We start from the raw sequence: 18,506 nt of genomic DNA, 5'->3' as shown, positions 1-18,506 counted from the left end.
TGGCTGTTATGAGCTTTCTACCAAGGTCTATAGGCAGAGCTATTGGTATGTATGTAGCACAGAAGGTAACACTTTGGCCTAATAAAAATAGAGATGATAACCTGTACATGTCAGGGAATACATTTCTCCCCATGAAAGGTGACATGACCCAAGGGGAAGGGATTCAACAGCAACGCATAGAACTAGCAGTGGATGACCTTGCTCTATCCGCAAGCCACTTCCAGATAAAATGATTCAACATTCCTCCTCACTTAGCTAGAAGAAGAGGGCAAACAAGGTATCTGCAAAAGAAACAGCTCACATTTTGAGTAAGCCTCAAAGTCACAGAGGGCCAAGAACCTGATTTGGACATATCTGCTTCTCCTTATGTGCCTTCAGATCGTTTCCAACATATGGTGACCCTAAGATGAACCTATCACAGGGTTTCTTCACAAGGTTTGTTCAGAGGAAGTTTGCTTTTGCCTTCTTCAGAGCCTGAGATAATATGGATTGCCCTATTCCATCTAGCAGCTTTCCAAGAATAAGTAGGAAATCGAACCCTGATCTCTAGAGTAGGAATCCATGCTCAAATCACTATATTATGCTGCTTCTAGACATATCATAGCATGCTGGAGGTCTCCCAAGATACCTGATTCCATACCAATGGACCTCAGCTGTCTTATTTTTCTATTATAAAATTCTGCAGATGATGTCAGAAATTGCCAGAAGATTGCGGGGAACAACAGATGCTCTGTTTGAATCTACAGCATCAAATACTGCAAATTCTCGATGAACTTACCCATCTAAATGAACCCTGAAAGAGAGAACAATAGTGGAAACAAACACAGCCTTCCATCTTGAACCATCCAATTCAATGCCAACATTCATTTCTTTCTTATTTATTATTGTTTTATTTTGAATTTACATATTTATAAAAGAAATGAAAAAAACTATACACGTATATACATGAACCAATACAAAATTAACTAATGTCTATACAATATTGGTATTTAGTTACACCCTCCCATCCTCCCACCCCTCCTATTTTGGTGACTTCATCTCTTTTAACTATTAAAACAAGTTTAACACATACCTATCTATTAGGGTTGTCCAAAATTTCGTAATGATTCTTAATTCGGATTGATTTCAGATTGTTCTCGCTTTTTGAACCAAGTATTGAGACGTTTTCCCTGGGCGCAACTGGCAATGTAATTCGAACCATCGTTGGCCCATTCTCTAATTGTGTCTTAATGTTTCGTTAAATTTCCCCCCACCCCCCCCCCAAAAATTTTTTTTATATTTTTTAAAAATATTTTTTTTTATTTTATTTTTTTGTTTCTGCAACCTAACTTGAATGGGAGCCTAGCGCAGCCTAAAATGGCTGCCGCTCCCTGGCCAATCAGAGACTTCCACGATGGCTGGAAAAGGTGGGGGCTAGCATCCTCCGTGTCCACGTGGAAGATCTCTATAAAAAACCCCTCCCTAACCCAGGCAAGCCATTCTGGGCTGGGTTACAAGCGGAGAGGGTGGTTCGCGCTGCGCTAGATCAAGCCGCCTGCATTGAGGGGAGAGAGGGCTAAGTGTTCTGGCTGTTGGGTCTGGGTTAGGGCTGGCTTTTGTTGCTGGTTCAATATTGTGTGTATTTTTTGGGAAATTGGCTTGGGGCTTGTGGGATCTTGCAGAGTCCTTGCTGAGGCTTTAGGCAGTTTTTATTTTTAAAAGGACGTGGGCGCCAAGGCATTGCTTTCCTGACGCTCCGTTTCTAAAGACCTCTGCCTTTTATTTTATTTCAGCAATCAGCCGTTCTTTTTAAACCTTAAAGGGTACACTCACTGGAAGTAGTAGTTTCCAAAGGACATGTGCATTCCTGCCAAGGCATTGCTTCCCTCACCCTCCATTTCTAATCCCAAGCCTTGGGCTGAGTTTTATTTTTGCAATCACAAAGTCAGACATTGATTTGATTCAATAGAGGGTCCACAGCAATTTATAGTTTCCAAAGGATGTGGCACTCCTGCCAAGGCATTGCTTCCCTCACCCTCCGTTTCTAATCCCAAGCCTTGGGCTGAGTTTTATTTTTGCAATCACAAAGTCAGACATTGATTTGATTCAATAGAGGGTCCACAGCAATTTATAGTTTTCAAAGGACGTGGCACTCCTGCCAAGGCATTGCTTCCCTCACCCTCCGTTTCTAATCCCAAGCCTTGGGCTGAGTTTTATTTTTGCAATCACAAAGTCAGACAGACATTGATTTGATTCAATAGAGGGTCCACAGCAATTTATAGTTGCCAAAGGACAGTGGCACTCTTGCCAAGGCATTGATTAGTGTGTGCTGCATTTCTAATCCAAAGTCTACACAAGTAGAAGAGGGACTTTTACAGTGATAAGAACCCAATTGAACAGGAAATAAGACTTTCAAACCAGGAACAGGTTTCTTCAAATATTGAAAAATAGTGTATTATAAAAAGTTATGAAAATTCGCCAAAAATCATAGGAGACAGGAAACGTTCTGCAATTTGTTGAGCAAAGAGTGTTGAATGTGATCTCCCACTGTACCAAAATTGATGAGGATAGCTCAAGAAATTAGGGCGGGAGAGCCCTGTTAAAGTCCCCCCCGGTTTCCTTTTTTTTTTTTTGGCGATTGCGCATGCGCGTCCGCCATTTTAGAAACATTAAGAATCATTACGAATTTTTGGAAATATCCAAAAATTTTGGGTGAAAAATTCGGAAATACTTTCTATATCGAAGCGCCGGCACCCCCTACTTTAGAAACGAGAATTGAAACATTTTTCCATCGATCGGATAAGCCTACTATCTATACATACCATAAGTATTAAATTCATAGCCTGGAGGGGCTTTCCATACACTGAGTCAGAAGCATAGCTCAGAATGCATAGCAATTCATATTACAACTTAGAGATTGTGTTATTGAAGGCTTTTATGGCCAGAATCACAGGTATGTTGTGTGTTTTCCGGGCTGAATGGCCATGCTCCACAAGTATTCTCTCCTGACGTTTTGCCCACATATATGGGAGGCATCCTGAGAAGTTGTGAGGATCTACTCACATTTGCATGTTTTCGAACTGTTAGGCTGGCAGAAGTTAGGGAGCTCACATAATCCTGCAGATTCGAACTGCCAACCTTCAGATCAGCAGTTCAGCAGCACAAGGGTTTAACCCATTGTATCACTATGGTAATGACCTATAAAGCCCTATATGGCTTAGATCTAAACTATGTTAGCCTGAATTTTGAGATCCTGAGGGGAGACCTTTTTCTTGGTCACCTCACTCTCACAAGCCTCTGATAAATATTGATACTTGAGACTCTTGTCTTCTGTGGTGGAGGGCCCTTCTTTGGAGGCTTTCAAGCAGAGGCTGGATGGCCGTCTGTCAGGGGTGCTTTGAATGTGATTTTCCTGCTTCTTAGCAGGGGCTTGGACTGGATGGCCCATGTGGTCTCTTCCAACTCTATGATTCTATGATTCTTCAAAGCTTCCCTTCCAAGTCCATTATAATTAATAACTGAACCAAGGTATGGGAAATCTTGAACTATTTCAATGCCTTCACTGTCTTTACTTATTCCCAAATTAAAGCATGCTTTAAGCACTGAAACAACATCATTTTCCTTTTCCCAAATTCTGGAGAATGCAAAGACTTAGTGGTGAGTTTGAGGCAGTTTGCATATGCTCAGAAGACTCCAAACCTCTGCTTGTTCACTCCCCTTACCCCCTTCATTCTTCTTTCTTTGTCTTTTTCCAGGACTCAATGCCACCACTAAATTTCAGGCCATTGAAATATTGCATATAGAGAAACCGTAGACACAAAGTGTGTTGTCATCATTTTCCCCCCTTTCCTCCCCGCTCCTTCCTGCATCAGTCACATCACTTGCTGACAGTCTGCGTCATGAGCTGCGTTTCTGCAAACCAGGAATGGGGAAGAGACTCCATCCCCAATTGATATCAGGGGAGTGGCCAGAGGGGGAGCTTTTTAAAAAAAGAAATAAGCACCAGAGAGGCAAAAGCTAGCATTGCCATTTATCTGAAAGCAGAAACCAACCAGGACACCGAGACCAACTAGGAATTTTAGAAACACATCCATACGAGTCCCAGTTCTCATCTCGAGGGCATGGATTTTTTCTTGATCAGCATTGTCTTGCTTTTGACAGTGCCTCACAGTAAGTTTATTTTAACTTTATAAATGATCTTTTCGGTTCTGCAATGTGTGTACAAGAGAGGCATGCTGAATGAAAACTTCCACAACTCGGTGTCTTCCAGACCCAAGTTGTAGTCTAACACATCAGGAAAGCAAAAGCTGGGGAAAGGATGCAAGTGTGTGATCTTTCCAGTTGTAAAAGGAATGGGTTTAAATGGTTTGATCTTGATTTCAGATGCTGAGTTCTGAACAGTCTTCTCCTAAAGTCTGGAGAAGAGTGGGGATTCGTAGTATTTGAGTGCCTATGGAAATGTTGGGGTGAAAGCTGCCAAGGCTTGAATTTCAGATATTTTCTCCCACTCTTTTAAAAAGTTGGTCTGCTGAAGAGAAAAATGACATGCTGGTAAACACAGGGATCACTTTTAGTTAAATGATGTTCCATTTTTAATAATGAATTGAGATAGTGATGCATTGAGAAACTGACTCAGGGATAGCCAACTCGTGGGCTTCCCAATGTTGTTGGATGGCAACTCTCAATCTCCCTGGCCAGCATGGCTGACAATTGGGATGATAGGAGTTGTAGTACAGGTTAAGCTGGAGAAAGGTCTTCCATTGTGTTTATCAATTTTAGAAAGGATGTGGCATATTTCTTGCAAACGAAACTATGCCTTCTTGGTCAAAGCTGAGGTATCTCCGTGAGACACAACTGGAATGAAGTCTAGAGCTTTTATCTGAGATCAGTTAAAGTACATCAATTCCTGCTTAATCATTTAACAGCCCTTTTAAAAAGATCAATATGGCTAAATGAAGAATCTTTCCCTCCCTTCTCCATGCTTCTTAGGTCCCTTCCACACAGCTGAATAGAATCCCACATTTTCTGCTTTGAACTGGAATATATGGCAGTGTGGACTCAGATAACCCAGTCCAAAGATATTGTGGGATTTTCTGCCTTGATATTCTGGGTTATATAGCAGGGTGGAAGGACCATATAATCCAGATTATCCTAACAGATCATCCATGTTATCTGCTTTAAACTGGATAATATGTCTCCACTGCCATACAATCCACTTCAAACATATAATCTGGATTTTATATGGCAGTGTATAAGGGGCTAAATTGATAAGTACTGGAACGAGTAGCACATTAGAATAACTGTTTTAATCATCATTACATGGTATGTGTTACTTTTTAAACACCATAATTAAGATAACAGATTGTTTTTTGAAAGATCTGTCATGTATGGAACACACCATTTCCTCCTGGATGAATTAAACTGAAGTAATTCTAGACCAGTGGTTCTCAACCTGTGGGCCGCAGCCCAGCAGTGTGCTGTGAGAACAAAAATCCAATCCGCGAACATCCTTCTTCTTTATTTTTTCTATTTTATTAATTTTATTTCCACTTTTTTCCACAGAGCTGACATTACATTGGATAGACCACATCAACTCTAGATTATTAAATATGATTTTCTGTGGGCAAGCAGATGGCGTCTACTGGATGGCATATGTTCTGTTTCAGAAACTACAGCTGATGTGCTCTATCCAATACAATTTTCTGAATCAACACCACAAATAACCAAACCGAATCTAATGTTGACCAAAACCTGATTTGTGACTCTTTTGGTAGTAATATTAGAGGGTGGTTTCTGGTCAAAGTGGGCCCTGGTTTAGTGTACCCTGGTCAAAAAAATATTGGGAACCACTGTTCTAGACACTTCCCTTGGGATTTGTGACGGATAACAAACAGGGAATTGTAAGATTCATCACATTTTCAAACAAAGCTCAGCAAAGTTTTTTTCTGAGACTCTAACTCATAGAATGCCTTGGAGAACATGGTCATTGACTGTTACCATTGGCTACTCTGGTTGGGAGAACTGTAGTCCCCAAAAGTAACTTTGTCAAGTTTTCTTTCTTTCATAACGCTGTTATTGAAACATAAAGGAAATAGGAAGCAAGCTGACTTTAAAGTTCAGAGAGATGGTATCTGTGGTGGGCTCATTCTGATGAACATCTAATGGATGGGCATCACAAAAGCATAGAGCAGGCCATGCCAAAAATGGTGGGCAGGACCAGTCTACACACTTTCTGGGTTCTCTTCATAGGTTCAATGAACATACAGGAAAATGAATGGATATACCTTTTGATGATTGAGTGCTGAAAGCAGCTCATTGACATCAGGTTGAGTTCAGGGCCAGCATAAGACATTTTGCTGCCTCAGTCAAATGACAAGATGGTTTCTCCTTGCTCCCAAACCCTAATGTATTATTCACTTACAAATATGATTGGACTAGAAGTTCTTAGGCCACTACTGCACTGCCATATAAAATCTAGATCATCTGCTATGAACTGGATTATATGGCAGTGTAGAAGGGGTCCAAACCTTTGCTTCAAAAAGGGCTCCGTGGATGTTTGAAAAGTTTGAAAACCCCTGGTTTAGACTAAACCAGTCTAGGTATGAGCACAGATTACATATTTCATAAATATAGAAAGCACTAGTCACCAAAATATGAAAGCAAAAATATGGGGGGACAGTTCCTCAGCACATTCAGGACGTAAACATAAAGCTCTCTAATCTACTTCCTCCAGCTGCCCTGCCTAATGGATTCAACTGGATGCTTCAGAATCAACTATAGCGTGCTACAAAAAAGGAAGTAACAACTATTGAGGATGAAATAGTCTCATGAACATCACATGTATCAGGTCTATTTGCATAGGAAAAGAAACTGTTTGTGAACAAAATTTGCTAAAATTCCCCAGTTGCCATGCCAGTAGGACTCTGGGAGCCAATTTTTCTAAGCACTAGTGAAGTACTGAGTGGAGAAGCAAGACTTCTAGCTAGGCTTTGTTGCTAAATAGTTGGAGGATTTGTAAAATATAGGTGTATATATTTTTCTCAGAAGAATGAAGCACCAAGGCTCCCTTGGATTTACTCATAATTCCTGTTCTGACCAACCACTCTTTCCTTGCCTCATCTTAGATGTGGCCATCTGAACAGGTAGTGAGTAAGTTCAGGATGTGACTCTTTCACAGGTCTCCCATTTGCAAATTGAGGGGAGAAAGTGGCTGAGATTCAATGTGAGTCAGACTTTTACCATTCTTGTAAGTTTAACATTCATAGGATAAATATAGAAACAATGAGCCAGCTAAAACACTGGTTGCCTTTCTAATTTTAGCTGGTTGGAGATTTTAGAAATAAACTGTCAAAAAAATGTAGATTTATATAATCCAGTTGAAAACAGATAATCTGGATTATCTGATTTGATAATCTGGATTATATGGTAGTGTAGAGGGGGCCTAGTGAATGCAGGTATAGATATTGTGGGAGGATTGCCATATTTTACATTCACTAGGCCCCCTCTACACTACCATATAATCCAGATTATCAAATCAGATAATCCAGATTATCTGTTTTCAACTGGATTATATAAATTACATTTTTTTGATAGATGCCCATGATATGATTCAATATTGTCGTGTCTCTTGCATAGAATGTGCGTTTCCACACAGCTCACTAAAAAAGGAAATGCAACAACAAAAATGAAAAGATGATGCCAAGTTGCATAAAACTGGCATGTCCTAATGTACATGTAGACATGCACATTTGGAAACCATCACTATCCTTCAAATCAGGGCTGAATAATGGAAGCAAGCCAAGGGACCAATTTTCTACGCCTGGATTCCTACAAAGGCCATATTGGCTGCCAATAGTCCAGAAAATGAACAAACATGCCCAGCCCATGAAATGGTTAGAAGTCCCTTTCTCTTTTAAAAATGGGATTGGATATAGTATATATGGTAAAAAGGTTTCCCCTTGATATTAAGTCTAGTCAAGTCCGACTCTAGGGAGTGGTGCTCATCTCCATTTCTAAGATGAAGAGCTGGCGTTGTCTGTAGACACCTCCTAGGTCATGTGGCTGGCATGGAGTGCCATTATCTTCCCACTGAAGAGGTACATATTGATCTACTCATATTTGCATGTTTTCGAACTGCTAGGTTGGTAGAAGCTGGGGGTTATGACGGGAGCTCACCCTGCTCCGTGGACTCAATTCTCCAACCTTTTGGTTAGCAAGTTCTGCAGCTCTAACCCGCAGCTCCACCGCAGCCCCAGATATTTTATATATACAGTGTTCCCTCGCTACTTCGCGGTTCGCTTTAATAAACACTAAAATAATAGTATAAATCATAAAATAATATTATAAATCCCTCTTTCTACTTCCTTCCTAAGAAGTGGAAGGAAGGAAGGAAGGAAGGAAGGAAGGAAGGAAGGAAGGAAGGAAGGAAGGAAGGAAGGAAGGAAGGAAGGAGGGAAGGAAGGAAGGAAGGAAGGAAGGAAGGAGAAGCCGAAGGGAGAGAAATGGAGGCTGAAGAAGCTTTGCTTTCGCCTCACAAGGCAGTGGCAGAGATGCTACTTTCCAGTGAGATTGTAAACAACACAAATATAGTGTCACTACTTTGCAGATTTTCACTTTTCGCGGGTGGTCCTGGAACATGACCCCCACGATATATGTGTGTGCATGGGGGGAGGGGGGTGTCACAGGTTGGATCTACACAACTATATAATCCAGTTTCTGAATCCAGATTATCCTCTTTAAACTGCTTTGAGGCCCCATTTACAATGCCATATAAAATGCAGATTTTTTGCTTTGAACGGGATTATATGGCAGTGTAGACTTATATAATCAATTTTAAATCAGTTAATGTGAAGACCCAGCCCCAGTGGTGACCAAGCCCCAGTGGTGACCAAGCCCCGGTATGCACTGTCATATAATCCAGATTAACATAGTAGATAATCTGGATTTAAAATCTCGATGATGTGGGGTCAAAAATAAGGACTTTGACTAGAGTAGGAAAATGGTTTACCTGGCCCCAGGTGAGTCATTTTCCTACTCAAACTACTCAAAGTCCTTATTTGTGAGAAGTAATTTCAAATTCCTGTTCTGCTTTCCCTTCTTTAATTTTGTTTTAAACATCAGATTATTGGTGGAAGACTTGTCTTGTTAGACTTGACATTCTCGGTGAAAGTTCCTGCACCTCAGACTTGGTCCAATAAAATGCATATTAATCTTGGAGCATTTGCAAGACTTCTGGATATGTATAAGAAATAAAATTCATGCATAATGTAAGCATATATTTCTAAAACATGAGTGGTTTAAGTGCACGTGACTGCAAAAATACAAAGTAATGCATTTGAGTCCATGGAGAGGTTGCTTAAATCAATGAACCACACAAATAAATGTGCAAATTGGAGGAAATATGTTATACCCCCAAATGCCCAAATATCTAGCCATGAAGAAATGTGAAATCATGCAAACTGATATAAAATAAGGATGGTAAAAAATGTAGGTGTGATTCGAAGAAATTGAATAAAATCAAAATAGAAACATTATTCATCCCCTATTAGAGACTGCCATCAATAAAGGCTTGTTCTCTGTCATCTGATTATTCTATCTAAAATTTCCTCTCACTAATCCTACTTGCTAATTGATTTTTTCAATGTCATCTTACAGTTTCTGGCCTCCAGTGCTATTCTTGTGACAGAGATACAGACTGCACGGAAATGGAGATCTGTGAAGAGCATCAAGAACAATGCAGCACTACCATCATGACCGTATTATCCCGTGAGTTTGGAAAGTGGCCATGGCAACTTAATGGGATTGGCAGGGGAGGGAGAATGGATTTGATGTCCTGTCTACATTTGAGAGCTTATAGAAGTTTAGAAAGAGTGTTTTATGTGGCTTTGAATCTGCAAGGTCATTAAATACTAACCAAGCTGGCCAACTGCAACATTCACACTTGCCTCAAACAGACAAAAGTTCTTCCTCCCAACCTGGGCTTTCCACAGATATATAAACCTCGCCTAGTTTCCAACAGACCTCACAACCTCTGAGAATGCCTGCCATAGATACGGGCGAAGCATCAGGAGAGAATGTTTCTGGAACATGACCATACCGCTTGGAAAACTCACAGCAAGCCAATGCTACAGTGTTATCAGGTTGGGCCCTACGTAAACAGGCTACTCCACTCAATTTCATCCTTTTGATGGTGTTGAAGTAGGGTTCAACTGTGAGTTTGGCTTCCTACTATATACGGGGGCCTGATCGCAGTTGATGAAATTGGGCATTTGAAACATAGCTGAAAAAACAGGATGACAGAAGATGAATTGGGGATAAATCCCCAAATCAGGATGGTTGGAAGGTATCTTTGGGAAGATGGCAATGCCCATGTTTAATACCTATGTATTGCTATGTATTGCTATAATTTTTCTGTTTTGCATCTGCATAAGCGTGTCGTGCTACTATCATTGTGTGTCCAATTTGCAGGACCAAAAATCTCCACTTACATCCTGAAGGGCTGTGACGTGAGTGGGAAGCCAAACAATTCCATTTCGCATTTATCTGGCAACCAAGTTGTATTTCTGACTGAGGAATACTGCGACACCGAGCTTTGCAACAAGAGGTCACCAAATGGTCAGTCCATAGCAAGATTTACTATTTAACCAAGTTATAACAGGAAGCTGAGATTTCAAGCTGGAAACCCCTGATATTTTTTTTCCAAAATAGTAGAAATTTCATTTGAAATTTGGTGCTGCTACATATCCTGGGCTGTTTAAAAAAGACAAATCAAGGAATCCTAGAGGAAATCAAACCTGAAGATAACTGTACTAGGCTGTCATATATTGGTCACATCATGAAAAAACAGAACTCACTAGAAAAGTCAAAATTGTTTGATAAAGTAGAAGGCAGTAGGCAAAGAGGAAGGCAGCATTACAGATGGATAGACTCAATTAGCTCCGAATCTGCAAAATTTCTGCTCTGGATGATTGTTTCTATCCATAGGCATATATATGCAGATTACTCTACAAAACCCATGTCTTAATTCAGCCATTTTTTGAACACATTCTTCCTCTTTGTTTGCAGTAGTGGATGTTCTCATAGCTCGAGGTCGTCAGAGAAGGACCAGGGAATGCTATTCTTGTACCACAGCGGATAAGACCTGTTCCAACTCCAGTCTGGAATTAATGACGTGTGCCCGGCTTGAGGAAGACTGTGTGGACATCATATCCTTTACTACAGGTGATCTTGGGCAGACATGGTCAACCATCTGCTCTTTCATCCTAACTGTAGTCTAACTGCCACTGCTATGACATCTAAGGGTTACTCTACACTCTGGAATTAATGCACAACAGCCTACTAAGAACTGTACAACTAGTCTGTTTATGAGAGTTTAACTTCTTGGATTTGATTATTTGCCAATTTGAATAACATAATCTGCTAGAAATGTCATCCAATGCAACCTTATGATCAACTTCAGTCAGAGTTGTGTTGGAGGATTTAGAGATTTCTAGAAGGAACATCTCTAGGTCCTTCAGCATAACTCTAGATCAATGGTTCCCAACCTTTTTTTGACCAGGGACCACTTTGACCAGGGACCACTCTCCAACTTTAGTACTAAAAGGGTTACAAATCAGTTGTTGGTCAACTTTAGATTCAGTTTGGTTATTTGGGGTTGCTGATTCAGAAAACTGCATTGGATAGACCACATCAGCTCTAGTTTCTGATACAGTGGTCACCATCTGCTTGCCCATAGAAAACCATATTTAATAATCTAGAGCTGATGTGGTCTATCCAATGCAATTTTCTGAATCAGCACCCCCAAATAACCCCAGGAACAGGCCTAAAAATGAAGACACCAAGAAAAAAAACTTTTTGGTTCAGCTGTGTTATTATCCATAGTAGTAACGGTGAGGCCGCAGACCATATTTTAGTTCTTACGCACTACAAGTTAGGAAGCACTGCTCTAGACCCTCTACCACAAATAAGGCCAATTACTGGTGGAGGTTAACAATTGAATCACAGTAGAGAACCTAGAGATTTGTAGAAAGCCATTTTATCAGCCTTTTTAATTCATGATGTCCTAATTAGAAAGTATGGGACAGAGTCAGATGTTCCATTTACATAAAGCTATACCTGCTCCAAGGCATCAAATGTTGATTCCTTCACAAGCCACCTCTGTATTATAGTGTTTCCCCAACTCTTGTCTTCTAGGTGTATGAGACTTCAGGTCCCAGAATATCTGACAATTGGTCCAGGCAACTGAGGCTTTTGGTCATTGAAGTCCAAACAGCTGGGGGAATAGACTTTGGGACTCAGTGCTGTGTTACATTGGGCTTAGCATTGGCACCCCCTAGAGGCCAAAAGCTGTATTCACGGCCTTTACTTTCTCTCTACTTTGATAGAGTTACCTGCAGGTGAACAGCGTATCAAGGGCTGTGGTCAGCTCTCCCACTGCCAAGCCTCAGAGCCTCTGGGATTCCACAACCAGAACAGTTTCCACCTTATAAAGTGCTGCAATTCCAGCCGATGCAATAGCGACATGCAAGGTAAAGTAATCAAGTGGTGGTTCGGATTTTAAAGTAACTCTTAATTGCAGTTCTGGGTTTTAAAAAAAACTGAAGCCGTATGCAGAGATGGAAAAGCTACAACTATATGTACAATGCATGAAAGTAGCAATTTGGTATTACTAAACCTGCTATGGTTCTACCCTACAGAATCTTGGAATTTGTAGTTTGGTGATGTACTCTTCTGCTGGAAGAGGTCTAACTGATGTCTATAGAGAACTCTGAATACCTCACCGAAATTACAGTTTGCATGATTCCGTAGGATACAAACATGGCTAGTGAAGTGGCACCATAGTGCTGAAACTTTGTAGCACAAATATGTTTTCAATGTCTATAAAACCGGGAAAGCAGCACATGCTGTGAGCTTTCCACATTTGCAAGTTGGACGTTTGTAAATTTCATTATACATAACTGTGTTTTCTCTAGGAATTTCTTCCAGTGTAATTCTATGATCAACTTCAGATGGAAGTTGACCACAGAGGAATCATAGAGGACCTTCATCATATTGGCCACCAGAATCACCATGGATCATGGGGAATCTGACGGTTCCCATTGGGATGTGTGGGCAAGCCATCACCTCATGTCTTGCATCACCCAAATTATAGAAAATTCCATCCCACAGAGGGAAGTGTCCATCACCCAACTTTCCCTCATTGTTGCCAACGCAACACGGGAAGCCTTCTGTGTTGCCACCAGTTCAGCAGTAGTTTAGCCATGGAGTCCCGCTGGAAGTAGCTATATGTTCTAGGATGGGAGCCAGCAGGCTATGTGGCTAAACTACAGCTGAACTGACATATGCTGCTGAAAATAGCCCCATCTGATGAAGTCACTAGAGATCCCTAGAGATGTGTTCTCTCAGCAATTTTTAAATCCACAGTTTTTCACTTTCACTGGGGTCTTGTATATTTATCTCTGGCAAATATGTATTTTCAACCATGTGAATATGGATTCATGGTGTTCAATCTTCCCCCTGCAGACTACAAGGATGCCCCACTGCCCCTGAATGGAGTGACATGCTTCAGTTGCGAGGGGAATTCTACCCACGGTTGCTCCCCGGATGCTGTTTCCAAGATACAATGCCAGGGTCCCATGACCCAGTGCTTAGAAGCATCTGGAATCCATGGTGAGTAATTCTGTGAACAATTGTGAAAGCTGGACAATGCATAAAGCTAGCTGAGGATGCTTTCAGACAGGAAGAAAGTCTGTGTGGGGGTTGGGATGGTCTTTAGTCCTGACCCCCCCCCCCAAAGTACATGCTTTCACTGGGGTGTGTCTAGATGCCCTCCTGGAATCTTCCAGGAGGGTGCCAAGTCACCCAACCCACCCACCCCCAAGTTTTTATAATATAAAATAATTTACTTAGCTTCCATGAACGTACTGCTGTTCTTCTGGAACACAGAAATGATGCTCCAGGAGAAGGTGGGGTGCAGAAGAAAAATTGCTCCTTGCTGGCACGTCCTTTCTACATGCCAGGAAGAATCTGGCAGGATGTTAATTGTCCCAAATTAATTCAGTTTTACTGTAGACGTTGTTTGGACACCTTATAGACCCTGTGTGGATGAGCTCTGAAAGAGAATCAACTCATTTGAAATGTGATGCTGGAGAATATACAATACTGTATATACAATATACAAATCAAGCTTGAACTCCCTCTAGAAGTCAAAACGACTAAGCAGAGGCTATTGCGCTTTGGTTAGATGACTACCTCTCAGGGATGCTCTAGTGGTGGATTCATCCATTGGCTGGGTATTGAACTAGGTGGCCCTTGGAATCCCTTCTAATTTACTTGTACTTTTGGAATAGTCATCACTCTAGATTCCTACTTAGTACAGGCTGTTTCAAAGGAGATTCCGTCCTCCCCTCCCTGGACATGTTAGTGAGGAGCAACCACTGCCTGTATGGACTTCAAGGCATTGAAGAGGGATCCAGACCACCTTATTTATTATTTATTTATTTCCAATATTTCTATCCTGCCCTTCTCACCCGAAGAGACACCTTTCATATTTGCAAAGGAGTCCTTGATCCCAAAAAACTTGGTCCTCCAGATGTTCTTGGCTTCAGTTCAAAAAATTCAAGCTGGATGGAGTTTCGAAGAGTTGAAGTCGAAAACAACTAGAAGATCAAAGTCTAGGAACCACTGGGTTAAGAAAGACTATCTTGAAGTCTGCTTCTCAAGTTCTATCACTGTTTTTCCCCTTCTTCAGGCATCTCAGGAGAGAACTCAGTCGTCAAAGGTTGTGCATCCCCGTCTTGGTGTGAGAGTCCTTACACTGCTGTCCACAAGAACTTGGGTGCCATACACAGCCGCTGCTGCTCTGGTAACCTCTGCAACAACTGGATCATTAATGGGACACTGAAGCCATCCCCAAGGAGCCAAGCTGGACATACATTCCAAGCCCAACAGACTTTGCTCTCAACAGCTCTACTACTCTCTGTTACCTTCCTTCTCTGCTCAGGGAGCTCTTGACCCCTGGTGATAAGATCAGGACTGAATCAGGGTCATGGACTTAGCTGGACTTAGCTGGACCCAGACTTCTCCCCACAATTTCTTGTACAAAAATGCAGCTGTGAAAACCATGGGGTATAACAAAGGAGATCTGTTGAGTATATGAAGAGCATATTCTTCATTTCACTTGGGGATGGCCACACCGAAAGTAGTAGGGGAAAGAGCACAGCTTGCCAGTAACATACTATTACTAGTTGCTGCTCCTAGTCATAAAATCACATTTCAAAAGTCACATGAAAAGTCAGAGTGTATTGACAGAATGAATCATGATTTCCTGTTGTGTACAAAAGCCATGTTTTGTGGAAAGTATTTTGATGCAGATGTTTAAAGTTTAAAATGTTATTTTATTGTTATTCTTAAGTATGGCCTTCTTAAGTATGGCTTGTCAGGGAAATGGTGAATCTGTTCCGCTAACTTTTGGTTAGCTGACTAAGTTTTACATCTCTATTCACAATATTAATTCAACATATCAGATAGGGAACATGGGAACATAAACTACACTCAGCATCCTTACTTGCTGGAGGTGGGAGAGCAGGATCTCAATAAAAGTGGGAAAAGTTTAAAAATACATTTTTGACTTGAGAAATCCCCTTTCTAGGTCTGCTATCATAGTTCTTTGCTGGGAGTTGACCATAGAATTGCACTGGAGGGCCTAGGGATTCTCTCTCAAATGGCTGATTAAAATGTTCTCAGTAATTTATTGGTCGTCCAGCATGACCCAATTATTATTTTCCAGCAAGTGTTGACCATAGAGTCACACTGGAGGACCTAGACATTCCTAAAGAGAACTTTTTCATCCAATTTGCAAATAATCAATTCCACAAAAGTCAAATCTGTAAATATGGAGGGCCAACTGTTTACAGCTGCTTTAAAGATGAAACTAGAATAAGGAGCTTCACTCTCCTACTACCATGAAAGTCACTGGCTGCTTATCTGTAAATTACAGAATTAAGGTGGAGATGCTGGGCAACTCCCAGTCTAGATATCACTTTTGCCAATTTCTTTTTTATTTATTCTTATCTATTGCTATGTTTGTTTTGCAAAAACATCCCTACCAAGAAATGTTTTTCTAAATGGTCTTTTAATGTCTGAGTACTGTTTAGGTGAAGTGGGTTAAACCACTGAGCTGCTGAACGTTTTGACCTAAAGGTAGGCAGTTTGAATCCGGCTGTTAGCCCCAGCTTCTGCCAACCTAGCAGTTCGAAAAAATGCAAATGTGACAAGATCAATAGGTACTGATCTAGCAAGAAGGTAATGTTGCTCCATGCAGTCATACTGACCATGTGACCTTGAAGGTGTCTATGGACAACGCTGGCTCTTGGGCTTAGAAATGGAGATGAGCACCAACCCCCAGAGTCAGACATGACTAGACTTAATATAGAGGAAAACCTTTACCTTTACCTACTGCTTAGTCAACAGATTTTGTCTGATCTTGGAAACTAAGCAGGATCAGACCACCAACAAATACAAGATATTCTGGGATACATTTCAGAGGAAGGATCTGGCAATCCACCCCAGGTAAACAAGAAGATCCTGCCAAGAAACTCCTTTAACATCCACTTAAGTTCTGATGACCCAAGGTTTGACGGGATGCCGCCCCCCTTTTTTGGAATATCATTTTATATATGAGCCTTATTTATGTTAATAAACTATTTTTATAATATTGAAAATAAACTCTTTTGTATGTGCTATGTTCTAGGTGATTGAACTTGATGCCTATGGGGCCCTTTCCAATGCTGTGATTTTAGATTTCAATGACATTTCAGCATTTTATCAAGAAGATACAAATTGCTAACATGGACCAAGGGGCACTTTCTTGTGAAGAGTGTGAAGCACAGCTTCAATCTGGCATAATCCCTGCTTCCATTGTGCTCTTAAAACACAGTGGTGAACCCCCCATAGCACGCCTTTAGCCATGCTGTACACACACAGACACATTGTTCCTCAAACCTCTTCCTCTCCCAAGCCATAAAAGGAAATGTATGTACAGCAACAATAAAAAAAAATATAGTCTCCATGTATACCGCACTATAATGTGGGCTGGGAAACAGATTCACCTTAAGTGTCTAGATGACATTTCAGGTAAATCTGTTTTAACCTGTTGTTTTATGTGATGTGTTTAATAATGTTTAATGTTTTATTAGGGGAGGGTCAAATTTGATGTTTTATGCTGTTTTTTATCGAGGGCATTGAATTGTTGCCAACATTGTGAACTGCCCTGGGTCCCCTTCAGGGTTGAGAAGGGCAGTATATAAATACCACTAATAAATAAATTAATAAATAACCTTGGGTGAACCAGATTTTCTAAATTAAATCTAGGTTTAAAAAATACCTATAAAGATCCAGACTTTGCCTGAAGTCTTTTTCTGGTAAGTGGAGGAGGAAATGGAAAGTGTAGTGGGGAGGCTGGCAGTGCCCTCGTCCACCCCTGCTAATCTTAGATCAGCACGGGTGGGTATCTGGACACCATCTCTGCAAAATCCCAGCATTTGGGCCATCTGTATGGCCTCATTCCCAAGAGGAACTGGGATTTAACATCCCTGTTCCTCTTGGGATTTTAGCCCATCTGGAAGGGCCGATTATTATTATTATTTCATATCAAAAGCATTACATAAATACAGTAAGTATAAAACTAATAAAAATAGAGGGAACACAAGCCATGAAATAATTTTGATCTAAAGTGGGCAGCAGCGACTGCATTGTCAGCATTTTTCCTCTGTGCATGAGGCCGGGCATTGTGAGCAAGCATACAGACAAGGGTTTAACCCATTGCGCCGCTGTGGCCTCTGATATCTTCCTCATATGTAACTCATGATGCCTAATGATAGGAACAGCCTTAGTTGGATCTTTCTGTATTAAGTTCAATAGATTGAAGATGGTATCACATAGAAAGACAACATCTATATGAACTGGCTTGGGAATTCTTCCTGATTGTAATGCTTCATCTAGTTACTGCCTATTTTTAAAGAATGGCCAAACTCACGGAGCTAAAGCGTGTTATGCCCCCATTAAGCTGGCTACATCCATGTTTTCCCCAGTGGTATCTGGTAAGTTCCAAGAAAACAAGTAAATCTGTGATTTATAAATCACTTGTAAAAAAGATCTGTCCATGGTACTAAGACCTCTTTCCAAAACATGTTGGAGCACATGGGATATATCCTTTAAAGTTCTGTCTAAAATGAGGTGGAATACAAATAAAGTTATTATTATTATTATTATTACTGACACAAAGACACAATATGACACAGCAAATGAGATATATATGCTAGATTTCATATCACAAAATCAGAAGTAGTTTTTCCTGTTGTTTTTCGTCAATTTGGTATGGCAACATGAATGATCCAAAATTTTTTGTATTATTATTTTTTCTAATTATTATTATTATTATTATTATTATTATTATTATTATTATTCAAGCCCCCTGGTGGCACAGCATGTTACAGTGCTGAGCTGCTGAACTTGCGGACCTAAAAGTC

General features: G+C 40.7%; 1 protein-coding gene across 1 annotated transcript; it reads left to right on the top strand.

Annotated features, from left to right (window-relative positions):
* The first annotated feature begins 3,859 nt into the window (after positions 1-3,859).
* On the top strand, positions 3,860-16,704 carry LOC103279307 (urokinase plasminogen activator surface receptor). Its single transcript, XM_008113790.3, has 7 exons — positions 3,860-4,149; positions 9,634-9,744; positions 10,447-10,593; positions 11,044-11,199; positions 12,363-12,506; positions 13,501-13,647; positions 14,729-16,704. The coding sequence occupies exons 1-7, from the start codon at positions 4,101-4,103 to the stop codon at positions 14,989-14,991; spliced, it is 1,017 nt and encodes a 338-aa protein (XP_008111997.1). The 5' UTR covers positions 3,860-4,100; the 3' UTR covers positions 14,992-16,704.
* The last annotated feature ends 1,802 nt before the right edge of the window (positions 16,705-18,506 follow it).

The sequence above is a fragment of the Anolis carolinensis genome, unplaced genomic scaffold, assembly GCF_035594765.1.
Source record: "Anolis carolinensis isolate JA03-04 unplaced genomic scaffold, rAnoCar3.1.pri scaffold_10, whole genome shotgun sequence".
Lineage (NCBI taxonomy): Eukaryota > Metazoa > Chordata > Lepidosauria > Squamata > Dactyloidae > Anolis > Anolis carolinensis.
Note: the sequence above shows the minus strand (reverse complement) of the source record. Positions and strands in the feature narration are given on the sequence as shown.

Bases quoted from the DNA above. Each gene is read 5' to 3' on its own strand.
- LOC103279307 (XM_008113790.3), top strand. From the start codon at position 4,101: ATGGATTTTTTCTTGATCAGCATTGTCTTGCTTTTGACAGTGCCTCAC. The intron at 11,200-12,362 runs GTGATCTTGGGC...CTACTTTGATAG, and splicing joins CATCATATCCTTTACTACAG to AGTTACCTGCAGGTGAACAG. The intron at 13,648-14,728 runs GTGAGTAATTCT...CCCCTTCTTCAG, and splicing joins AGAAGCATCTGGAATCCATG to GCATCTCAGGAGAGAACTCA.